The sequence below is a fragment of the Girardinichthys multiradiatus genome, chromosome 8 (assembly GCF_021462225.1).
Source record: "Girardinichthys multiradiatus isolate DD_20200921_A chromosome 8, DD_fGirMul_XY1, whole genome shotgun sequence".
NCBI classification, from domain to species: Eukaryota; Metazoa; Chordata; class Actinopteri; order Cyprinodontiformes; family Goodeidae; genus Girardinichthys; species Girardinichthys multiradiatus.
The window spans coordinates 30,945,340-30,972,275 of NC_061801.1; the positions used below are offsets into that span (position 1 = coordinate 30,945,340).

A 26,936-nucleotide genomic window follows, 5' to 3' on the forward strand; every position below is an offset into this window, starting at 1 on the left:
GAAATCAAAGAACATGATCCTCACAGTGCTGCTGGCTTTGTCCAGATGACAGTGGGTTTGTTGAAGCAGGTGTATGATGGCATCTTCAACTCCAACTCCACAGCGATAAGCAAACTGAAGGGGGTCCTGATGGTTTACTGTTTGCTTACTTAGGTGGGCCAACAGGAGTCTCTCTAGGACCTTCATGATGTGAGATGTCAGGGCAACAGGTCTATGGTCATTGAGGACTGATGGGTGAGTTTTCTTTGGTACCGGAACAAGACAGGAGGGCTTCCACAACACCGGGACCTTCTTCCGGGCCAGGCTAACGTTGAAGAGGTGCTGCAGAATCCCACAGAGCTGTTCTGCACAGGCCTTCAGGACTCTAGGGCTGACATGATCTGGACCTGCAGCCTTATTCCTATTCAGTCTCTCCAGTTGCATCTTCACTTGACTTCTTGAGACACACAGGTGGAAGGGGGAAGCAAAGGAAGCATCAGCATCTTCTTATATGGTTGAAGGCAAACATGTAGAAGCAGAAGGGTCTAGGGCTGAGGTGGAAGATAAAAAATGTGAGGTGTTAATGGACAGCTGTGGGTCCTGTGGGTCAAAGGAAGGTGGAATGTCTGTTTGGCTGTGAGCAGGAGAGGAGGATGTGAAGCTTGTTTCTGAACTGAACCTATTGAAGAATGTGTTCAGTTCATTGGCTGTGTCCAGACCTCCATCGGTCTGATCATCCTTCTGCTTGAAGCCTATGATCTTCTTCATTCCTGTCCACACATATCTGATATTGTTTTGCTGGAGCTTGCTCTCCAGCTTCTTCTTGTACACCTCCTTGCTGTCTCTTATCTTGACTTTAAGTTGCTTCTGTATACTCCTCAATAATTACGTCTCCCTCTCTGAAGGCTCTTTTTTTCTTGTTAAGCAGGTCCTTCAGGTCACTGGTGATCCAAGGTTTGTTATTGGGGAAGCATCTCACGGTTCTTGTGGGGATGATGTTATCCACACAGACGTTTATATAGTCGGTTACACACTCAGTCATGGCATTGATGTCCTCTCCATGTGGCTGGCCCAGTGCGTCCCAGTCTGTAGCCTCAAAGCAACCTTGCAGGGCTTCTTCAGCTTCATGTGACCATTTTCTCACAGTCCTCTTTATTACAGGTTGTCTCTGAACAAGGGGCTTATATTTCGAGCAGAGAAAAACAAGATTGTGATCTGATTTGCCTAGAGGAGGTCTTGCTGTAGAGATGTATGAGTCCTTGACATTTGCATAAAACAGATCCAATGTTTTGTTTTCTCCAGTAGAGCAACTGACAAACTGTTGAAACGTTGGAAGTGTAGCAGAGAGTGAAGCTTGGTTAAAATCACCAGAAATTGCCACAAAAGCATTGGGGTTTTGTGTCTGTCGCTTAGCAACAACTGAGCTGATGGCATCACATGCAGTGTCGGCAACAGCGGAAGGTGGAACGTAAACTGTTGCCAAAATAACACTGGTGAACTCTCTGGGTACATAATATGGACGAAAACTTACTGCCAACAGTTCAATATCTGGACTGCAGAGATGACACTTCACAGTTACATGTCCTGGATTACACCAACAGTTGTTCACAAGTACTGCCAGTCCACCTCCTTTACATTTGCCGTTCCTCTTTAAATCTCTGTCTGCTCGTATGGTTAAAAAGCCCGGCAGAGAGACACTGGAGTCGGGGATATAATCCTGCAGCCATGTCTCAGTAAAACACATAATACTGCATGCCCGGTACTCTGGCTGGGTCCTTTGTAGGGCTTGGAGTTCATCCAACTTGTTTCCCAACGATCTCACATTGCCCATCAAAATCGACGGAAGAGATGGTTTGAACTTCCTCCTTCTCTCTCTTCTCTTAGCTCCTGCTCTGCATCCACGGCATCTCCTTTTCAACTCATTAGGGATTTGGGGTTGTAGCTGAAGTATTATTTGAGCTTTCGAGATATTAATCAGCTGCTCCCGGTTGTAAGAAATAACCATATGGCCATGGCAATGCATCATAACAAATGTCCAAAAATAGAAAGTATTAAGAAAAATCCTCCAAGCTGCACAGCATCCAACACCAGAGGGGACAGTCGTCCAAAAAGATTCAACTGTATCCACCACAAGAGGAATAGTTCCCAAAAAAGAATAAATCAGAATCAAAAGTAACAGAGCTACTCCAACTTGCTGCCACCTTGAGCGGCGCAATTCTAGAATTCCAAAGGTATTCCAAAGGTATGAAAGGTAAACCTCTCCAGTCTTCAGTCTTTCTTCGTCTAGGTTGTTCCTGTATTTATCTCATTCTATTTTTTTCCACCAACTCTGACCAGCTTCCCTGTCGCTGCTTAGAAAAAGGATCCCCACAGCATGATGCTGCCACCACCATGGTTCACAACGAGGATGGTGTGTGTTACAAAACAGCTGTATTTCTACTAAGATTAAATCAGTCACAGGTACTTACTAAATATGTGACCTCAAAAGGAAATGCACTGATTTTATTTAGGGCTATCATTGTAAAGAGGGCTCAATACAAATGCACACAATGCTTTTCAAATTAAAAAAAATATGAAAGCCATAAATCATTTTTCTTCTGCAGCATTTTTCTTCTGATATGCACATTTTACCTATCACTTAAAATTTCAAAAGAATACTAAATTGTTGCTTGGAGTTGTAATGTGACAAATGGGAAGAGGTTACAGAGGTATGAATACTTTGCCAAGGCACCATAGATTACATCTTCAGGCTCTGCTCCACAAGTGCATTTTTAATTATCGCTCAGTCTTTCTTCTCAATTGCAGGGCAGTCTGCGAGACAGACTAAACCTATTTTAGTTTAAAAGGATATTACTAAGTACTTTATTATGGCTTTTAAGATGATTAGTCTTTCTTCAGGCTGTCCTGGAATGAATCAGGGAAACAGGCAGCTCGGGTCACTCAAGAGTTCCTGTGTTTATTTTAAGCTAAAATAATCCTCTCAATATAGAATGTATCACATTTGTTATTTTCTGTCTCCTCTCAGATTGAAGAGAGGCGAACCCTTATGGGAGGCTCCAACGACACAAGCTGTGTGTTTCTGGTCAACCGGCCTTATGCTCTGATCTGCTCTGCCGTTGCCTTCTATGTGCCACTAGCTCTCATGGTTCTGGCCTATCAGCGCATCTATGTCACTGCCATGATCCATGTCAGGCAGATAGAGACACTTCAGCGTGCTGGCTCTGCTCCAGTTACAGTGTCCAATCCGGTCGTAACTGTACGGTCTTCCACCTCCTCGGATCCACTGGATCACTACCGCCTGAAGACAGCAATCAGATCCTTGCACTCAGAACAGGTTCATGGAAGACACAGCCGCATGCGCATTGAGACAAAGGCGGCAAAGACGCTGGCGGTCATAATGGGCTGCTTCTGCCTGTGCTGGGCGCCATTTTTCATCACGAACGTGGTGGACCCCTTCATTCATTACTCTGTACCCTGGCAGCTGTGGACAGCCTGGCTGTGGCTGGGGTACATTAACTCAGGATTGAACCCCTTCCTGTACGCCTTCCTAAACCGGGCTTTTCGAAGGGCGTTCCTTGTTATTCTCTGCTGTGGAGATGAACGTTACACTCGGCAGGGGAGCTTCTCCCGTGGACACATCCACAGGCCTTGCTCCGCCCCGTCAGTCAACGGGACCTCCATGGCACTGAGGTAAAAGACAGAAAAACACAGAACCTCTTTAATCAGAATCAAAATCAGCTTTATTGGCTGAAATTGTATGTATTAACAAGGAATTTGACTTTGGTTTCAAGCGCTCACATAATACAGACATTATGTATAAATATATATAAATAGCTGACTACTCTGCTCAGCTGTAAGGTGCTCATTATGTTCATCAGAGAGACAGCCTGAGGGAAGAAACTGTCTCTGTGGGGGTTGACTTTTGCAAACAGCGCTCTGCAGTGCCGACTTTAAGGTAAAAGACTTAACAATTTAGGTACAGCAAGTGTGGGGTCTGCAGAGATGTTAGCTGCCCCTGCACAAGTTCTGGATGCAGGGAAAGCTTTCCCTGATGGTTCTCTCTGCAGACATATTTGTTTGTTGTAGTTTGGATCTGTCTTGTTTTGTGGATGAGCAAAACCACAAAGTGATGGAAGAATACAGAATCAGAATAAGTATAAACATATCTACAATATAATATAAATATATGTGCACAGTTTTAAGTGAGTGAGAGTAAATATTGAGCAGTATTGGGTGCGACAGACTGAGTAATGGTAATGTAGAAATGGTAATGTAGAAAATGACCGGCAGCTCTTGTGGAAGGTTGTACTTCGTGAGTTGACGCAGGAAGTATAGTCTCTGCAAGGCCTTGTTTCTAACCATCTCGAGAAAGGGTTGGTTCCTAGGAACTGGAAGTGATCCACTGCAGACACAGTGTTGTTGAGGACGGTGAGAGGAGAGAGTGTGGGGGAGTCCACCATCATTTCCACAGTCTTGAGCAGGTTAAGATCTAGGTGGTTCTGACTGCAACAGTGGACCAGCCGATCCACCTCCTATCTGTATGCAGACTCATCACTGTTCTGGATCAGATCAATGACGGTGGTGTCAACTTCAGGAGTTTCACAGATGGGTCTGCTGAGGTCCACAGTCATTTGAGTGCAGGGAGAAGAGTAGTGGGGAGAGAACACCCCTGGGGTCGCCAGTGCTGATGATTGTTGTGTGGGAGAAGATGCTCCCCAGACTCACCTGCTGCTGCCGGTCAGTCAGGAAGCTGGTGATCCACTGACAAGTGGAGGTCGGCACTGTGAGCTTCTGGTGCAGGATGTCTGGACCGATGATGGTGTTGAAGGCCGAGCTAAAGTCCAAAAGCAGGATTCTGGCTTACATTTCTGGGTGTTTCAAATTCATCTCAATGAATTTAAGCAAAATGCAGGAGGTCCAGCAGGGAACCTGTGATGTCCTTCAGATGCATCAACACCAGGCACTCAAAGGATTTCATGACCTCAGATGTCAGGGTAACAGGTCTTTAGTAATTTAATCCTGTTATGGTGTGTTTTTAGGGGACCGGAATGATGGTGGAACCCCTGAAACAGTAGGGAACCTCATGCAGCTTCAGAAATTTGTTGAAGATCTTAATGTAGTTGGGGGCTACTTGGTCAATGCAGGCTTTCAAGCAGAAAGAGGGAAATATCATCAAGTCATGGAGCTTTCCTGGTCTTCTGACACTGAAAGAGCCTATTTACATCTTCCTCAGGGTTCTCTAGTGCAGGCAGGGGTCAGAGGTGAGAGGGGAATGGGTTGTAGAGTTGTTGGTGGGTGCCGCAGGTAGTCCTTTTGTGTGAGAGTAAGAAGTGAATAGCTGCTTTTCAAACCTGCAGAAGAAGCTGTTGTGGTCATCAGCCAGCTGGGGTGGTCATTACAGCGTGGGGGACGGGCTCCTGTAGCCAGTGTTGTCGTTCAAGTCAAGTCAAATTTATTTATATAGCGCTTTTTAGCAACAACGGACTCAGGGCGCTGTAAATAAGGAAAATCATTACAATGATACAGAAAATCAAACAACAGAGGTAATTAAAAAAATAAAGATAATAGAATGATGAATAAAAAAATGAAAGGAAAATTGGACTGAAAACTTAACTAATAATGTTTAGGTAACACATTCAAAGGCCACTCTAAACAAATAAGTTTTTAATCTTGATTTAAAGCAATTTAGGGTTTCGGCGCTTTTACAGTTTTCTGGCAGTTTATTCCAAATTAGTGGAGCATACGAACTAAAAGCTGCTTCTCCATGTTTGGTTCTGGTTCTGGATATGCAGAGCAGATTTGAGCCAGAAGACCTGAGAGGTCTGGATGGTTGATACACTGACAACAAGTCTGTAATTTATTTTGGTGCTAAGCCATTCAGTGATTTATAGACTAACAGAAGTATTTTAAAGTCTATTCTCTGAGCTACATGGAGCCAGTGTAAGGACTTTAGAACCGTGATGTGATGTGCTCCACTTTCTTAGTTCTAGTGAGGACGCGGGCAGCAGCGTTCTGGATCAACTGCAGCTGTCTGATCGACTTTTTAGGCAGTAATCAATTCTACTAAAGATGAACGCATGAATTAGTTTTTCAAGGTCCTGCTGAGACATTAGTCCTTTAATCCTTGAGATGTTCTTTAGGTGATAGAAGGCCGACCTTGTTACCGTCTTTATGTGCCTCTGAAGGTTCAGGTCTGAGTCCATCACTACACCCAGGTTTCGAGCCTGACTGGTGGTTTCTAGCTGTATTAACTGAAGCTGTGTGCTAACTTTTAAACGCTCTTCCTTTGGTCCAAAGATTATTACTTCAGTTTTGTTTTGATTCAGCTGAAGAAAATTTAGGCCCATCCATGCATTGATTTCTTCTAAGCATTTACCCAGCGCTTGAATGGGTTCGTGGTCACCTGGTGACATCGTAATGTATAGCTGTGTGTCGTCTGCATAGTTATGATAACTTATGTTGATGTTCATTAAAATCTGAGTTAGGGGGAGCATGTAAATATTGAATAGGAGGGGCCCTAAGATGTACTCTTGGGGAACGCCACATGTGATTTTTGTGGTCTCTGATGTAAAGTTACCTACTGACACAAAAGAGTCCCTGTCCTTCAAGTAGGATTTAAACCAATTGAGTGCTGTTCCAGAAAGGCCGACCCAGTTTTCCAGGCGCTCTAATAAAATGGAGTGATCAACAGTGTTGAATGCTGCACTAAGGTCCAATAATACCAGCACTGTGGTTCTTCCACAGTCTGCATTTATACGGATGTCATTGAGCAGTCTCTGTACTGTGGTGAACACGGAAGCCTGACTGGAAGACATCAAAGCGGTTGGTCGTTGTTAGGAAGTTGTTTAACTGCTGAAACACAGCTTTTTCAATAATCTTACTGATGAAGGGGAGGTTTGAGATAGGCCTGTAGTTCTGTAGTAGCAGCTTGTCCAAGTTGCTCTTTTTCAATAGAGGTTTGATAATTGCTGTTTTTAAGCCTGGGGGAAAACACCTGACAAAAGGGACATGTTTATTATTGGTGTTAAATCAGATGTTATTACAGGCAAAGCTTTCTTATGGAAAGCTGTTGGTAAAAGATCGAGACAGCAGGAAGAAGAGCTTAGTTTCTGTATGATTTCTTCTAAGATTTTGCAGTTTATTTGGTGAAATTGGGAAATTTGTCAAAATCAGTTCTAGTTGGAGACAACATTGGTACTGGAGTTGATGTGGATGTGCTGACTGCCCCTCTGATCTTTTGGGTTTTTTCAGTAAAGAATTTAGCAAAATCATTGCAGGCCCTGGTAGAGTGGAGTTCAGATGCTGCAGTTACAGGAGGGTTTGTTAACCTGTCGACCGTGGCAAATAATGCACGAGCATTGTTAATGTTTTTGCTGATGATCTCGGAGAAGAAAGATTCCCTTGCATTTTTCAGTTGTGGGTTATATCTGTATAGTCTCTCTTTATAGATAATATAGTGAACCTGGAGTCCAGTCTTTCGCCACCTGCGTTCAGCTTTTCGACAGTCCTTCTTTTCACTTCTGACTGGTGGAGCACTTCTCCATGGAGACATTTTCTTCCCAGAAACGACTTTCACTTTAATTGGAGCAATTGAATCAATGATGTCTGAGATTTTAGAATGAAAGTTATCTACCAGCTCATCTACAGTGTTACAGGGCAAAGTGGAGGTAGAAGAGTAAATCTGGTTAAAGGTTTCAGCAGCAACGTCCTTAAAGATGCGTTTTCTTATCATGTCTCTTTGGCAAATTGAGTCATTGCAGATGATGCTTTCAAAAATAACAGAAAAGTGGTCAGATAGGGCAACATCAGTTACAGACACCTTGGAAATGTTTAGACCCTTAGTGATGATCAAGTCCAAAATATTTTCCTGTTTGTGCGTTTGCTGTTTAACATGTTGAGTCAAACCAACATTTCTAAGACTGTCACATAGATCTATTGTACTTCTGTCTTCAGGATTGTCCATGTGAATGTTGAAGTCTCCCACAATAATTAAACAGTCATAGTCAACACATATCACAGATAAAAGCTCATTAAAATCACTGATAAAGTTTGTTTTGGACTTAGGGGGCCTGTAAATATTCAAGAACATGGTTCGGACCGGGCTCTTTACCTGGAGAGACAAATATTCCTAAGAGTCAAATTTGCCCAGAAATACTTTTTTACACTCTAATAAATCTTTAAACAAAGTGGCCACCCCTCCACCTTTTCTTTGCTGTCTGCTCTCACAACAAAAATTGTAGTTCGGAGGCGACGACTCTATCAGAATGGGAGCTTCATTAAATTCATGTAACCATGTTTCTGTTAAAAACATAACATCAAGACCGTGGTCAGTAATGAAGTTCAAGCTCCTCTTAACTCCTGCTGGGTTGTTTGCTGAGATGCTGCTTTTTAGCTTCTCGTTGTAGCTTTCTTAGCTACAAAGGCTAGATTTTATAAATATAATCGCACCTCAAGTTTATTGTCAGAGCAGGAATTAAATGTGTGAGTGAGAAGGTGTTAATGGGTTTGCTAGAGTGAGCATCTGCATGTGGGTGTCTTTCTGTCTCCTCCAGCCTTTTGGCAGAGATAAAATAATAATTTGTGTCTTCCTTTAAACTGAGACAGATCTAAACATCATCTCCATGAATGCATCAGATATAGCCAACACAAGTATTATATAACTGTAAATTAAATGGTATATGATACAACGGAAACATTTTCTACTTTTTACAAATAAAACTAAAACTAAACTAAAAAATACATGTTGTGTACATTTATTTGTCCCCCTTACTCTGACAACCTTAAATAAAATTCTGTGCAACCAACTGGCTTCAGAATTGGTTTGCTTAAAAAACCAAAAAGCAGTTCCTTTCTCTCATTGTTGTATTTTTGCCTCTGCTTTCTTTGTGCACGTATAAACACACAGAGGCTGATATCTCTGCTTTAGTCTTAGGGCTGTTACCTGGAATGCCTATTGTGTGTATGGTTTTGTGTCTCTACTGTCTCTGTGAACATTTCTTTGTGTGTGTGTGTACGGTAAAGACAACCAGTGTCAACGTCCGTGGGATGTCCTTTTCTATGTTCCATCAGCAACAGAACACAGACTTAATCAGATTACTGCCGACAGGATACTGGAGGGTCAAATTACTGGAGGAATTCTGTCCTGTTATTACGGTAGGGAGCTTCAGGCCTGTAGCCAGGCTTTGTGTGCGGAGGGTCTGTTGGGTGTTCTTCTGTGGTCTATTTTTCGCAGCTTTAAAGAAATATGAGTATTTTTATAATCTTTTTGCCTGTAGGAAGTTTCCAAAGGTTGATTAGCTAGTGTTAAAGTCAATAAAATACCCAAATGTTTATGTTTACTTATCACAGTCACTATATTTCCTTGTTTTTGGTTTTTATAAAGAGTTTTTGTCCTGTTCTCTGAGATGCACACATCCAAGGCCTTCTTAAAGTATTCATAACCCTTGAACCTTTTCACATTTTGTCTTGTACCATAACTAAACTTACTGTTTTTTGGTATTTTATGTGAGAGACCATCATGAAGAAGTGCAACATATGGAAATGATGCATGGTTTTCAAACAAAAAACTGCAATGCAAATTATGCCTTGTATGTATGTTCAGCCCTCCTGGTTCAATACTCTGCTGAAAGAGATTTATCTGATATTACAGCTGCTGGTTTAAGGGTATGTTTCTATTAGTCTTACACATCTAGAGACAGATGCTTTTGCAAAGTAGCATAGACAGAATAGAAAACATTTGTGAACATTATTTTGCTATAAATTCTTAATTGAATTTAAGTGTGGAATTTGACTTGGTCATTTTGTCTCATAGTCATGTGTTAGACTGACCCAGAATGCCTACTTTTATCTAAATGACTCCATTGTATGTCTGGCTATCTGTTTACGGTTATTTAAAATGTGCCTCCTCTCCATTGTCAAGTTTTCTGTAGTTTCTAACATGTTTTCTTCCTGGTCTGCCATGTATTTAGCTCTTTCCAACTTCCCATCTTGTCTGTCTCTGTTAAAGAAAAGCATTTCCACAGCATCAGACTGCCACCACCTTGTGTCTCTGGGGGGTAGTGTGTTTAGGGTAATATGCACAACAATTAGTTAGGGTAATGTGCACGTCAACAGTTGCTCACACCACAGCTATGGATCTCTGCAGCTCCTCCAGAGATATGATGGGCCTCTTGGCTGCTTATCTGATTAATGTTGTCCTTTCACCTATTGTCACTTTAGTTGGACGACCCTGTCTTGGTGGCTTTGCATTTCTGTCATTCTCTTTCACATGTTAGATTAAAAAAAGTGTCCCATGATATAGCTTGGAATTTTGTCTTATCCTTTTAACAGCAATTTAAGCTTCCCCACAACTTTATGTCTGACCTGTCTCTTTTTTCCCTTTATGATGCTATGTGTTCATTAATGTTGTCGAACACACTTAGTAGGCCTTCACTGAACAGCTGTATTTATACTGAGATGAAATTTCACATGGATGGACTACTTTTTCTAATTGGGAGACTTTTGAAGGCAGATGGTTACACAGGATTTTTAGGGTTATTAGGGTAAAGAAGGCTATATAAGGCTAAATACAGACCAGACTTTTCAGGATTTTGTGAAAAAAATTTAAATCTGGTTTAATTTTTATTTTGCTTCACAATTACACATTATATGTTTGTCTATCACATGAGAACCCAATTCAGTACATTAATGTTTGTGGTTGTAATGTGTGTAAAGCTCAAGGGGTAGGAATGCTTTAAATAAGACACCTATTTCTATTCCCTGGAAATATAGACGTTTCTCCTGATTTCCAAAAGTAACATCACAACAAATCTAAATGTTCAAACATATTTTATAAGGTAGTTATATGGTCTGCATTGCTTATAAAAAGAGTGGGAAAGATAAACAGAAAAGAACAAAAGGGAGAGAAATGAGGACATGAGGAAAGGCACATAGTTGGAAGAAATGGCTGTAAGAAAGGAAAATGAGGATGGAACAATGAGAGAAAGCCCAGGAACATGGAAATGTGGAAGGAAACCGCAGGCTTTCATGATGTGCTTTTATTCACTGTCCTCATAAATTTTCCTCAGATCTACTTTAAAGTATTCAGTGAGACATATTAAATTTATTGATTTTAAAATAAAAAAAACACATGCAAGTGTTTTTGTTTTTCTTCTATTACCTACGATTCAATGATGGCGTCTCACTGCATCAAAATTTCACCTCAAGATGGTGCTTTTCCCAGTTAAGTATTTGTGATAATGTTCCATGGATGTGGGCTGTTTTCCATATTCCAAGGTCAGATTTAAAGACTTTGCTTTTAAGTTGGGCTGCATGGTGACACAGTGGTTAGCACTGATGCCTTGCAGTAAGAAGGTCCAGCCATCTGCATGCAGTTTGTATGGTCTCCCCTTGCAGCCGTGGGTTCTCTCTGGATACTCCTACAGTCCAAAAACATGACAGTTTTTTAAAATCTTTGTAAAATTGCCCTTATCTCTGAGTGTGTGTGTGCATGCTTGTTTGCCCTGTGATGGACTGGCGACCTGCTCAGGGACTACGTTGACTTTAGTTTTATACTGCCAACCCCCCGCCCCAAAAGTATTAGTTTTTATCTAAATAGCACATTGTACAGGGTATGAAAGTGAAATTATTTCTTACAATTTCTCCCAGTTTTGCATTAAAGACAAACATTTTAACAGATCCATATCCAGTTTCGGGTTTGGGTAGCATCACTACACAGTTAATTTTTAAGTAAGCGTCACATGAAGCCTACACTCTATTTTTCTCCGCCAGCTTTTGTTTCAGTGACCACTCGTTCTAATAATGGTTTGGTCATTTGTATTCTCAGATTTGTGATGGCGTCGGCCTTTCTGTCTATCACAATGGCTTCTGTTCACCCAGCGTTTGCATCTTCATCTCTTTCAGAGAAGCTGAATTTAGCTCCTTAAATAGAGTGGGCTGGTGGTGTGAGCTCCTCATAAATAAAAACATGATTGAAAGAAAGCGTGCTTTACATTGACATGCACAAAACTGGCCTCAAATAACCAATTGTGTCCCTTGTTAGCATGAGAAAAAAAGTGTAGATCTGTTGTGGTTAGGTGATTTTAAGAAAGAAACTGCTAACATAATCATTTGACTTTCTGAGTGTTAGATGAGTGAGAAAATATCAAGCATCAAATCAGGACTGTGAAATTGTTCCAGTAACAGGATCTTTGTTATTCACTACGGCTTCCCCTTTACTTGGACTTAAAGCGATGCTATCCTCTAAAAACAAAGACGAGAACAGTTTATTAACCATTCTATACTTTCTGAATAGATACTAAAGCTGCCATTTAACCTTTAAACTATAGACATTTAAATTCTCGTAAATATTTTTCAGGCGTGTGGGATAATCTCACACTTTTATATCCAGTCAGTTTTTGTCTGTCCTAGATTTTTATGTTCTTGAACTATTAAGATCAGGTGAAACTCTTTGTTCCATATTGAAATGTTGGGTGTATTTAGTGCTGCTCATTTTTAATCAAATCACCCAACATTTATACTCAGCAAGAGAGATTTACAATTTTTTATTCTTTAATTTTATTGGACAAAAGTGCAGGGTATAAAAATATTTCACTTATTTTAACATTTTTAGATGATTTCCAATACACATTTCACTGCATTCTTCCCTGGAAACTTGGAGGAGAAGGTGATTTTGAACAACAATGGATCAGGAGATCCTGTGCTGAAAATGAAAATGGAGGAAGTCCCAATTGTATATTTTGAGTTAGAAATGCAAAATATGCAAATATGCAAAGTACATGTAAAATATTCTTATGTTTAATGTCACAGTACAGACATCTATGCTCTTGTCAAGCCATTTGTACACTTATTCTATATTCATAATAGTCCAGATCATTTTTAAGTATATGCACCAGCTTACCATATGCTTAATAAACACCACCACTAGGTTCTTAACAAGTGCCACCTAGTGTTCAAACATTATCAAAACAAGTAATAGCCTATTTGCCATTAGAAGAAGTTATGCATATTGATGTATGTAAGGAAGTTATGATGTTTTGCACACAAGCTATAGCTCATCCAAGTTCCAAACCCCTCTCAGGAATATCTATAAACATTGTCGTATATCTTTTGTTAATAACACAACCCCAAAACTTTGTTATAAATTGAAGAGTTCTGTAAGATCCGTGACTACTGATTTTCACTGGATTGTGCACATTTTGTTTGTCAAACATTGTAAAAAGGCTAGATCTCATTTGTATGATACATCAATGCAAACAAGCCACCTTTCACACCCTTTTCAATCCTCTTAGCTTCTTAACTTCAAACTATCACAACTGTCTTTTAGTGGTGTGCACATGGTCAATAGCGAATCTTTAACCATTGAGCCTATTTTAGCTTCAGGTGAAGTGCATACTTTACATTTCTCTGTCTGCACAAAAGAGTCTAACAGTGGATTTCTGAAGCAGACGAGTGAAGGGCTCAGTTTAAATCTGACAAAAATACAGACACTGAGCCTGTGCATTCAGTTCAGCTGAAATTTAATTTCAGTTTAAATTTCAGACATTCTTAGGATTTATTTAGTTTAGTCCATGTTTCCCATTGCTCTGATCATGTGTTTTTATTTAAACCTTCTGCATAAGAAACCTTTCCCTCAGGAGTAGAAAAGATGCACCAGTTGATCACCTCAGTTCAAATGTTTTTGAGGAAATTGATCATTGTGCTCCCAGTTAGGACTTGTCTTCCTGAAAAACTAAGCAAATCTGACTTTAAAGCCCCTTGTTGCACGAAAAACACCAAACTCTCTGTGCATTCTTTGTAGATGATGTAAGGTGTGGCCTGATGCTGGGGCACAGCTCCTGCTTCAAATAAAACACCCATCATGCAGATGAAACAATAACAGATAACATGTCATGCTCAGGGGGCTTTTCAGTGGTGGTTATCACTTGAATGCTGCTCTGGGGAGCCCTCCTTCTGTCGACCCTCAACTAATTAAAATTCAAGAAATTATCTAAAATTCTGGGGATAAACTGCAGTGAGAAAGCACGTAACCTAGTCTCCCTATAAGCATCAAGCAGGTGACACCTAGTCAACACGGCGATGCCAAATCTCCACTGACTGCTCGTGCATAAAACCTAGAAAACATGTTTAGAGAACAACTGACTGATCAGTTATATTTTACTAACTAGTGTTTATTCACACCCACCTCTTGTAATGTCATCCACTCCAAATGGCCGAAATTTCAAAAACTGTCACTAGGCTTTGTAAAAAATTTAATAAAATTCATTATGCGCTAAGAACCCTGCAAGAGTAGGGCTCCCAGCTGGTGCAGAAGTGCACACACCTCCAAACTGTGCTCAGCTAGGCTCTGCTGATTGCTTGAAAACCTGAAGGAAGCTGTGAGTTTAAAATATATTTTGAATTCCCATTAGGCTGTCAAAAAAATGCATTGCTATTAGCACTGAGATGAAGTTGAAAGAAAAGTATCACATGGGGGTTATAATAAAAGCTGCCTTTAGTCCAAGCAAGACCCATAAAAATTAGCTGCAGGTTTTAAAGCTTCTATGTGATTGATTTCACAAATTTCATGTGTCATTCTTGCTTCGTTACACGACCTGTTTCAGCAAATGTTCACAGAGCAGATATTATTTTCTGAACAATATTAATGTATATGTTTAAACTAATTGTATAGAATATACTTTTTTTGGCACTACTGGAATTTATTGAACAGTTGATTAACAGGAAAGAGGTAGGCGAGAAGAGGAAGACATGCAGCAAATGTCCCAAGACCAGGAATCAAACCCAGGACAACCATGTAAAGGACTATAGTCTCTACACATGGTGTGCCTGTTCTACCAACTAAGCCACCAAGCGCCCCAAATACTCAGACTTTTTCAACTGTCTGGATAATCAGCCTACCAGATTCCATTATGAATCCAGACATTAAAACAAATTGATGTTTAAGAAGCAGAATTACGGCCAGAAGTATTCTGGTCTACATAAACAGGTGAAGATTTGGATCAAACACCATAAATTGGCCCCAGACATTTTATCTTAAAAAAAATCATACAACAGGATCATAAATGAATGATGGGCACCTTTGAGCCGGCAGACTGGCTAAAATCCATCCATCTTTTCCAAGACGGGTGTAAGGTGCAGGCAGCTTCTAATAAGTTTCAGCTTTTTCCAAGAGATCGTATCTGGAAAGCCCTGTTTTTTTACACACAGGTTAGAGAGGTTGATTGGTATGTGAGCATGTGACTTACTAATACTTAGTATTAGCTCAGCTTCTAAAAGAACATCTAGCTTAAACATACAAAACTCAAACTGCTTTGTTAAATGATTACCTGTCAGCGGTTTTAATGTTGTGGCCCAACTTTGTAAGTAATACTTGAAGGGGCAAATGACAGCTTTCTAATAACTGAGATCAAAGTACTAAAACACACCCTGAGTGGTTTTTCCTGTAATGTGCAGTGAGTGTGAATTTAAACCAGGTAAAATTTAAGCCCAAATGAGGAGAAAATGGAGAATGATTGAACAAATGCAAATGAGATCAACCATCAATTTGATGTCCTTATGTGGATTTGGGTTTTTATGCATTTAAAGCACCACAAAAAAGGTCTAAAGGCTTTTACTCATTATCAGGTCGCCTATCTATAAGCAGGAAGCGAGTAGTTTTACTTCAGTGGAATGGGAGAGGATCAGGAACAAAATCCTGGTAGATGAAATCATGTTTTAGTCTTATCTGAGAACCGCAGTCCTGTTTGAAGAAAGGAGCGGATTTTCTTTGGATATTTGACGGCAGACACAGTGGAAGAACAGTGGAGCACACTATGAATATGAATAAATGTAACTGTAAATTATTTAAAAAAAATTATCGATTGTAGTTGAACGATTTCATCTACATTTCTATTCATTAATTCTCAGAACATTAGAAAACCAGAGATGGAACAAACAAAATCAACAGAAACAAAAAGGATTTAATAAAATGTCATTCTAGTGTGTCATTATTATTATAGGCTCTGCTACATCATGGTAATTTACAACAAGTTGAGCTGAATACTTTTAATGTCATCTGAAGCAACTAACAGTAATGATGAAGCCGAAACAAAATCAGGTAATAGAAAAGCACCAGTGGTCTGTTCAGAGACATTTCTGCCCCAGAAACCAGAGTGGAATGACGATAAATTATTCTGTTTGTAGTTTTGTTGATCATAGTGTAAGACTCCTTTCTGTGGAGACTTTGAGCTGCGGCTTTAACTTTCAGGTTTCTCCTTTTTAGGGCAGTCCTAGTTAGGCTAGTGTTACGTTTATAAAAAGCATTTTTAATGTGTGAAGCAGCAAAGACAGAGTCAGCATGTTCAGTAATAAGGGTTGACACGATTCTTATATTTCAAACTTGATACCAATACTAAGAAAAATAATCAATACTGTTTTCAATACCACGGCAACACTTTTTGAAGTTACAGGGTTCTTTATGGTTAAAAGAAAACAATATAATTAATTACAATATGACAATATTTTAACTTCCTTTATTAGGGCAAAACCAATTAATACTGAACAAGTCAGCCCTCGTTTAGAATAATATATAACTTAAATGTCACTACCCTGTTTGGCAAAACAGTAGACTTGATTACACTTAGTATAAGTCTAAAGATTCATTGCTTTGTTCTGCAGTCTCTTTAATACAATATACTTATGAAAAATATTCAACAGAATGAAAAGTGTAGGTGGATATATTTTTCTTTAATTTCCATGTTAATGTCTTTCTATGTTCCACCATATATTTTGATGTCTAACCCTATTCGAAACCAACCAAATTCATATTATGTTGGATTTCATTGATGCTGTTTACAAAGAAACTTACCCTCTCCTTCAAAATGTAATTAAAAAGGGGACAGCTCATGTGGATTACGAATGCTAGAAATATCTGAACACATCAAACCATCACAATCAGGAACAAGTCTAGTCAGTTTGGTCTAATGCAAAATAAACAACGAATCCTGTTTTTTTTTCTTTGGTTTTACACAAATCAGACAACTTTGATCTTTTTTTAATATTAAATGTTGAACAGGAGAAAAGTTCATATTAAACCTTATTGTTTTTAGGTTTTTTGTGGCACTGGTGGCCTTAATTTTGCAAGTTGACTGACAGGAAACGGGGTGGAGAGAGAGAGGGGAAGACATGTGTAAAGGTCAACAGGGGACAAGACTCATTCATTGAATATTCATTCAAAATTCAATATTACTGGTGATAAATATAAAGGCATTTTTATCATTCAGAAAGGGTAAATATTACACTTGATCAATTTTCAAAATAATTTAAAGCAGCCAATTATGGCTTTTTACATGTGGAAATAAATGTTAAAAGATTACAGCATAATTAAATGTTCATGAGTTAAATTAGACAAGAAGCACAATATTTGGATTCTTATACTACAGCAAAGCAGTGTTATTGGCAGACAGCATGGCATGCATTTGATAAGAAAATGTTTATTTCACTCATTAGAGATTTGAGGCCTGATTTGAAATTGGGATCATCCTGTGAACATTTCTGCCAAACATTAAGCCTCTCAGCTCCTGAGAGAATTCAACTAACTCTACAATGACATGTATAAGCTCAGATGTGATTGGATATCGCTATAGCAGGCAGAAGTTGTCGTTAAACATTATGATTACAAAGCACACTCATAATTAATGATATATATGTAATTGGTTGAGTTTAATGTCATTCCTGTTAGATCTGACTGAATCTGTGAAGGAGCTCCAACCAGAGCTGACAGAGTCACTTTGTTTACCTAGCAACAGAGCTGGCCGAATTATGACAGGAGGAAACTGTCATTTCCAACCCTGAGAGTGGTTTGTTTCTGTTAGATTTAGAAAATAAGACCTTCAATTATTACAAGTTTCATTCTAGCTTGTATTACACGTCGTTTTCTCAATCCCTCTGTCTTCCAATCTGTAGCTGTTTTTGTGTATAGTTGAGGCAAGCGTAGGCAAAAAAAGTCACAAAACATTTTGTTACATTATTTTTATTTCAACATGTAATAATAGGACGTTTATGTTTTCACGTTAGCTGGTTTTCAAGAAAGTAGTTTCTCTAGCAGAAGGGATGAAAACTGACAAAACTTCCCCCTAATGAAACATGCATGCAGCATTTAAAAGGCCACCTGCTGTTCACACCAGCCTCTCATGCTCGGGTCAACTTTTATTCTGCCAAACTGCTTCTCAGTGTTCTTGTGGGAAAAGAAACAACTTGTCTCTTTTTATTTCCTGTCAACGCCTCCTTCTCAGTGCCTCAGCACTAAAACAGAGGAGATAAAACACAATTTGATTATTTAATGTTCCTCAGCCATAGTGGGATGAAATTAAAGGAACACAAAGCTCTCCTCTATCTCGTCTTGATCTCCTTTAGGGTCGCATAACAGATCCGTCAATGTTTTGTTCACAAATGATAAAAATGTTGATGTTTTCAGTACCAGAGGGAGACGAACATTAATTCAGTTCGTGTTTGACCTGGGACACTTATTTTTTTTAAGTAAACAAAAAATCTTTTTTTTTAAACCAGCAAATTCTGCAAATATTACAATTTATGGTAGGCTACTTGTTTCATAAATGTAAACTCATTGGGATATAGAAAAATCTCCACATATGGAAAGTATGAAATACTAGGGTCTCTAAAGGGTTCAAAGAGGGGATGTTTGCTACTTTTAGTATTAGAATCGAAAAAGCCCTTTTATTTTCATATACAAAATGAGTGATACCACAAGGACAGATATTCTCCCTTCTCTGGCTGCCAGTAAAATGGCACGGAAAGGAGCCTTAGCTGTTTTGAATAAATCTGAAATTGTACAACAATGGTCAGCTGGCACGTCCCAAACAACATGAAATTATTTAAAATTACAAAAACAATATGCTGCAAGACAATTTATCACTTTGTCCAGCAAGCTCTTCCCAGATAGAGTCAGCTGTGCAATTTTTATGCTAAGTTTCTGTTCTCTAGCCACACAAACTTTGAAAGTGTGAAAATAGGACTGAAAAAAACATTTTTGCTTCAATCTTACATTTCTGATTTAAAGATGCGTACATGTATTGGCAAAAAATAAATCAATAAAATATAACCATATTTGTAAGTCCTGCAAACTGAGCTGTAATTCTTTGTGAAAAACAGCAAAATACCAGTTTTTGTTCTCACTTTCACTCAGCTGTGTACAGGTTCTTCTCAAAATATTAGCATATTGTGATAAAGTTCATTATTTTCCGTAATGTTATGATGAAAATTTAACATTCATATATTTTTGATTCATTGCACACTAACTGAAATATTTCAGGTCTTTTATTGTCTTAATACGGATGATTTTGGCATACAGCTCATGAAAACCCAAAATTCCTATCTCACAAAATTAGCATATCATTAAAAGGGTTTCTAAACGAGCTATGAACCTAATCATCTGAATCAACGAGTTAACTCTAAACACCTGCAAAAGATTCCTGAGGCCTTTAAAACTCCCAGCGTGGTTCATCACTCAAAACCCCAATCATGGGTAAGACTGCCGACCTGACTGCTGTCCAGAAGGCCACTATTGACACCCTCAAGCAAGAGGGTGAGACACAGAAAGACATTTCTGAACAAATAGGCTGTTCCCAGAGTGCTGTATCAAGGCACCTCAGTGGGAAGTCTGTGGGAAGGAAAAAGTGTGGCAGAAAACGCTGCACAACGAGAAGAGGTGACCGGACCCTGAGGAAGATTGTGGAGAAGAGCCGATTCCAGACCTTGGGGGACCTGCGGAAGCAGTGCACTGAGTCTGGAGTAGAAACATCCACAGCCACCGTGCACAGGTGTGTGCAGGAAATGGGCTACAGGTGCCGCATTCCCCAGGTCAAGCCACTTTTGAACCAGAAACAGCGGCAGAAGCGCCTGACCTGGGCTACAGAGAAACAGCACTGGACTGTTGCTCAGTGGTCCAAAGTACTTTTTTCGGATGAAAGCAAATTCTGCATGTCATTCGGAAATCAAGGTGCCAGAGTCTGGAGGAAGACTGGGGAGAAGGAAATGCCAAAATGCCAGAAGTCCAGTGTCAAGTACCCACAGTCAGTGATGGTCTGGGGTGCCGTGTCAGCTGCTGGTGTTGGTCCACTGTGTTTTATCAAGGGCAGGGTCAATGCAGCTAGCTATCAGGAGATTTTGGAGCACTTCATGCTTCTGTTGTGGATTTTTCTTATCAAAGTGGGTAGAAGTTGACTCATAACAAGAGAAAATCCGGACTTTGTCTAAATAAGTTTTATTCAAAGGCATTCAGCGTTTGAAGACCCTGACACTGAGGTTAGTCAGTGAAACAGAGCCCCGAACAGAAATCACAAACAGTATTTATACCAAAAATGAGGGTGTTATCTCAACTTCAAAGAGTTTTAGAAATATGGCCCCTAGACCCTCCCCGGGTCAGAGTTAACAAAGTTATTTATGAGGGCACCCATCTACCTTCCCTTGAAATATACACTTCAGGAAGTGTTAACCATAAAACTCTCCAGCATTTGAATTTAGAGTCCATCTGCTCTAAATAACAGAACACTAATAAAACACAGAGGTCAGAGGAGAGAGGTGAAGGGAATATCAGAGCACTTTAAAATAATTTTCCATTACACTCCTTTCTTCTGATTACAAGATAATCACATAACTAAAAGAAAATTATTCAAAACCATCACCCCTCTCAGCTAACAAATAATCCAAAGCCATTCTATTTTGCAAACTCATAGTTCTTATAGCCTGCTGCTCCGTAGTTAGAACAGTGAAACCTTCCTCAGATAAAACAGTAAGATTAAAAGTTAACACAAAGGGATCAGGGACCAAAGATCCTGAAACAGTAGAAGGATCAGTTCTGATAGGACATGACTCAAATTTATGTCTGTTGATTAAAGCACATAAAACAGATATAATAGCTTCGCAACCTACTGTCTTCCCAAGGAAATAAGGTGTACTTTCCTCCTGTGTAATACAAATATCTGGATCTTTAATCGGATTTCTAATACCCCGAATTCTATAAAGAGTTCCTGTAGACGCACACGTTAAGTTAATCTCACTAGAAAATGTACTAACATTTCTGCTTTCCCTAACAGTATAATTCCTCACCCAAGGAAAAATGACCTCCACCAACCGGTTATCTGGAAAGAAAGTAGCTAGAGCATAAGTAGTATCAATAGGAACTGGTACCAAAAATGGTTGATCATTAATAACACGTGGAATCAAACAACAAACATAACAACTATCATTTCTTATCTTCCTCACGGTTTGATGCATCAGTTGCCACCAAACATTATCAGCATGTTCATAGTAGTCAGAAAAGTGATGAAACTCTCTTCGAATCCGCTGATGAGTATTATTAGCACAATTCCTCAAATTAGCCTTACATTGTCTTTGCTGTACCTTTTCCCAAATGAACACAAGAGTTGTAAAAAATACTTGCAATACCAATCATTAGCATCAGAACAGACCATCTTCCATTTAACTACATTGTGACCTTAAAGTGGAATGTCCTTTCTTCTGGTACTGAAAGCAAACAGTTTTTTTTTAAAGAAAACAAATTATAAACACAACTTAAAAAACAAAAAATCCTGCTGTCTCTCCTGAGTGGCTTCAAGCTGCCCTGTTACCAGTCTGGTACAGGTGGGCGGTCGTAGGAAGCTCCTCTAGAAACATATTTAGAAACAGGAACTCTAACCTGCTGGAAGTTAGGCTTCCATAGTCCAACTAAACAACGGTGGAAATGAACACATTCAAATTTGTAATAATACCATAATGATAAATATCAAGCAATAAACATAAAAGTTAGATAAAAGCATCCGAGATTTCCTCCTCAGAGTCAGTCTTGCTGTCAAAGTGGGAGGAAAGAATCTCTCACTGTGGTGTGTGTGCAGTGAGGCAAATGACCTTATGATTTCTAACTTTCAGGCAATGCGATGGCCTTAAGTAGATTCTGAAATAACGTTGCACTGCCCAAGGGATTATTGTGCCCTTGTAAGAACAGTGTTCTTCAATCACTCGCCAGTGATCAGCTTACAGTTCTTTGTCTTGTGGCGGTCCGCTGTCCTCACACCTTTCAGCCGTGGATGATCCAGTTAGAAGATGACTTGTGTCCTGGAAGCCAGATGAAGCTGGAGGAGCTGGAGCTTTGCTGCAGCTTTCCTGGGTGTCTAGTAGGATCTGATATGGGCCATTCCAGCACCTGGACTTCCTGTGTTTTCTCCTAAATTCTCTGACCAGAATCCAGTCGCCAGGAATAAAGGACTGGAGGGTGGAAGTGGCTGTTTCTGGTAATGCAGCCTTCACCATCTGTGAAACTTGAGAAAACACAGTGGACAGGTTTTGACAGTAAAACAACATCCTATCTTCACACTAAGATGTGGAAGAAAGTTTTCTTGGCAATATCCCCATGTCCAAATTAGGAGACCTGCCACACAGCACTTCAAAAGGACTGAGATTTGCCTGTGTCATTTTTCTCAATCTCACATAAGTGAGAACAATAGGTAGAGCCTTCACAACGCTTGGCTAATTTTCAATTCAAAGTCCCATTCTCAAACCTAAGTGCTTAACTACATGAACTTCATCAAAACATCCAACAAAATCAAAATAATTGATCTTCTGACTTCACCTGATATACTAGCAGTAACCATCAGCTAAAAATTCTGAATATCAAAAATGTGACATGATGTTTGAGGAAGGTCTGATTACAGGTCAATATTTCATAGTTTCAGAAAACCCAAAAAGAATTTCAAAAATGGTCTAATTTGTGGAGATATAAAATTTCACAAAAAATCAACACCATAATTTCAGAGAGGTTTTCATAATGTGGTCTTAGGGAACTATGCACCATTTATATAAACAAAGTACAACGTCTCTCTCGCATTGTCACTAAGTCCTCACTGGAGGTATGAGCTACCCTTTTTCCCATGAGTGCTAAAACTTTTGGAACCCCATGTTACTTTATTCTGACATTCCCCTCTCCTGGCGCAGGGTCCAACCCATGCGACAATCCAGCAAAAAGTTTGTACAAAAATGTTTTAATAACCAAGATCACATTACATAGAAATGAATTCTGACATAACTATGTGTCACTATGAATTTAACGAAAGCAACATAAAGAAAATCCAGATGTTTTTAACTGCAATTCAGTTCCATTAACAACAAAACACAAACTTTAGTTATTCAGTTAATCAATGTCTCACTTAGAAATTAGTCACATATCATCCTGATTTGTCTTGTACAAAGATGAGTATTAGATTAATGGACATCCAATGTAATTTGGATGAATAAACCCTACAAATTGAATCTAATAAATAATTCCCACCAAGTATAAAGGCATGACTCTGATTCTTTATCAAAAATATATTCCTTACTTTTGCATATCTTGAACTGTCAGCTAGCTTAATGGCACCAGGGAAACTTTCAATCTAATAAATCACCAATGATTCTGCATGCAAAACTAATTCTTCAAACTAGTTTAAACTATTTCATTAACCTTTTAATAATAAAACACATAAATCTAAAAGTCATGCTACATCCTTAATCATTATACAAAAAAAAAAACATGTTATTAAGGCAACAATCATTACCAGCATTTTGATTCTATTGTCTCTTAAACAGTGTTAGAACTCAGGAAGGGAGGTGCTGAGCGTTACCATGACAACAAAGGCATGAACCAACCTGGTAGGTGGGCGGAGTCAGGCAGAACTAACCTTTGATTGACAGCCTATGGGCGGAACCACAGTTTCTTCATCCCATCCCACATTAGTGTAACTTAAACTGCAAAACTGTTAACATGCACCTACCTGAGAAACAAGCTGCTTCTTAACTCTCCTGAAAACTCAAAGTTTAATCAATCTGGGATTTAGAAACATTATTCTAAACATGGATTCTTGTTTCATGCAACATATAAACAAACATTCATTCCAACAAAACAAAGACAAAACATCAAAGACAAACAAATGGCCAAATTTGAAGCTTCAAGAATTAAAAGAAATTTTTAACAATCTCTTTTCAGAATATGTTTTCTCAACCATATCTTTTAATGCTATAATTGATAAATTTTGTTATGACAATCGTCAGGATCCTTTTTAAAAATGAGTGCACATAGTCCAAAAAATCTCAAAGTATTTAGAAGCACAGCAACAGTTTTCTCTTATATGAATCCAAATTTACTGATGCTGAAACCTTTTGCTAATTCTTTGTACTGTAACTCTGTAATAATAACTACAATCCTGAGAGTTATTGTTATAATTCTCTTTTTGTTTTGCTCAATTTAATTGCAGCTGCATTGCAGAATTTCAAGTTAAATGCAAAGAAGTATTTTTAATTTAATTCAATTCAAATTCAAAGATACTTTATTGATCCCCGAGGCGAAATTAGAAAAGTCAGCATTGACATTTTCATGTTATACCCAAACTAAACAAAACTGCAGTGTTTGACTTAATCATAAATTAAGATAAGAAGCTTGTCTCCAAACTGGACTTTTTCCCACATAGTGTTTAAAAAAGAACAAATATAATTGTCTTTAATTTGGCTATTTAAATGTTGAGAGTTGGGGAAAACTTATTACTAGAACCCCTCTTTTACAATCCAAATGCTGATAAATGTTCCAATATTTTATCTCTTAGTAATCTGAAATCACCTTGTGTCCTTTAATCTTTAAACCCTAAGAAATCAAACAAGGAGACTTGAGTTTGAGCCGACCATCCTCTTACTGTTAAGAGGGCCTTTATTTATTTTCTTTTCCTAAAATAAAGGATTTTACTTGTCTTTATTCTGTTATAAAAATCCTAACCTTGGTTCCAAAACTAAACTCTTCAACTCCAATCTGTGTCCCCAGAGTAGAAATTTTTGAGTATTATTGCATTTCAAAGTCACCAAAATGACTGGAACTCATCATTGGCTTAGATCTATTTTAATAAGTAATCAGCCTACCTTTAATTAAGTATTATAATTTCATGGACCCAAAATCTATGGCTTACAGGCTTCAGGGGTCCAGGAACCACAAGTTGAGTACTACTGCATTGAGCAATGGTGTTAACTTTCTGCAGAGATTGAAGGATTGGCTAAATATATTATTTCTGCTTGGACAATAATCAGATTTAAATTATTAGTTCACAGCTCCTAATTTACCTCAGATCATATTTGCTCCTAACCCAGTTCATAAGAAGCTTCAGACAACATTATGCTAAAAAGCCAAAAACAAAACAAAAAACCAGATCTGTTTTAAAATAAAGAAAAAGCATGCTTAAAAAACTTAATACTGTGGTGGAAAATAACTCCACGGTTCTGAAGGCCTTTTCATGCAGAGTCTTTTAGGAAGCATGAGATTAGTTTAATTTTTGTGTGGTACCACTGTCCAATCAGATTCTTTCTAAATAACCCAATTTTTTCATTCTCATTTTAAAGGTTTGTTTTACCAAGGAAAATGTGTTTAACAAAACCAATTACTCTCAAAAGTTTTAAAAGTTTTTAGCTGGTGATATCTTAGAAAACAACAAGTGTTTTAATATTTCTATGCAACACAGAACTGATCAGGTGTCCTTTCCTTCTACAAAGGGAGAAAAAAGAACCTGCAGAACCAAACCTTTCATAGTTTTTTGTCAGGACCTGATATAAGGTACAGTGTAAATCAACACGCTGCATGAATCAGAAGAGGGAAGAAAAAAACACTAATATAACCTCTTCCCAGCAGCTGCTGTGAAAAACAATGAATTTGTACTTTCCATAAGTGTCAGTTAACACTTGTGGACAAAAACTGCACCAAACTGTAAGTACTGTGTCAGAGACTGTATGAAGACCATCTGCAGTAGAACTAAGCCTGTTTTAATGAGGTCTCTACCCATTAGATTTATGGGATACAAACTCTGACAACAGAAAATAATACCTGAAGGAGAAACCCATCAGGTTTTACGCATTCGCTGGGTTTTAAAAATACTCCTTCATGAGATCTGTCCTGAGAATAACATAGAAACACTTGGTTACTGCTGAGTTTTGGAGATGTTGTAACTTCCTCTGCTTTTAATAACTAGAATAATTGACCCTGAATATTCCACGACGAAAGAGAACTTGCTTCTCTAAAAGAATTAACCGCAAAGTATCAAATGAGCTAAGTTATCACCCTTTTGAAGATACTTTTCTAACCCTAAAATAATATTTTAACCTGCTATATCTGTCAACGTCAAGCAAGCATCACATGAGCAGCGGTTAATAAGCGGTTAATAAGCGTTCTTCATTGCAGAAAATAGGAAAAGATTTATGCAAATGTGTGTTTGTACGTTACCCCCATCAGTTTCTAAATCGCTCCAGAGTCAGACTGTCAGGCACACAGTTCTCCATCAGTCCAAAAAAACAACCAGGCCCTTCCCCGGTCTGTTGGTGAGACATTCAATCATTCTTTGTCCACTTTAACTTCTCCAGGAGGGAGAAAGAAGAAACTTTGCTCCGGTTTCTCTTCTGCCCGCACAAGATGCTTTCAATATAAATCCAGTGTATCGCTCTTCTAGCTCTTGCAAACAGCATGGATCATTGTCCATCTCAGTGGGTCCAGATTTCTTCTGAGTTTCGTTTTTTTTTTTCTTGTAGAAAGTCACACTGCGATTTTCAACATGCAGGAAGGCAGATCTCTCTCTTTCAGGCCGTGCTGGAGAAGCGTCTCTGGCGGAGTAGCCATGGAGAAGGGCAGGTTTCTAAAATCCAGACTCAAAAACGCAGATGTTTAACTCAAATCCCATATATGTGTGTATTTGTGTGTGAGAGAGGCAAAAGAAAAGTTTAGTATAGGTTCAGATTTTGTACAAATACATATTATCAGTCAGTCAGTCAGTTGTCCACCTGCCTGTCACTTCCTTCCACAACATGAACTATACTCCTTTCTAAAACAACTTTCTTTTCGCATCTCTAATGTCTCTTTTCACTTTTACCTTCTTTACCGACTGATCGCAATATTTAAGACAAAAAAA

At 38.8% G+C, this 26,936-nt stretch overlaps 1 protein-coding gene across 2 annotated transcripts in view; it reads left to right on the forward strand.

The window, feature by feature from the left end:
- The window catches only part of si:dkey-247m21.3 (5-hydroxytryptamine receptor 4), a 62,996-nt gene that overhangs the window by 28,852 nt on the left and 7,208 nt on the right, over positions 1 to 26,936 (forward strand). For both annotated transcript variants that reach the window (XM_047373159.1, XM_047373160.1), the window contains exon 6: positions 3,005 to 3,669. In XM_047373159.1, the coding sequence (XP_047229115.1) occupies positions 3,005 to 3,669 (665 nt within the window). The remainder of the gene's footprint in view (positions 1 to 3,004; positions 3,670 to 26,936) is intronic.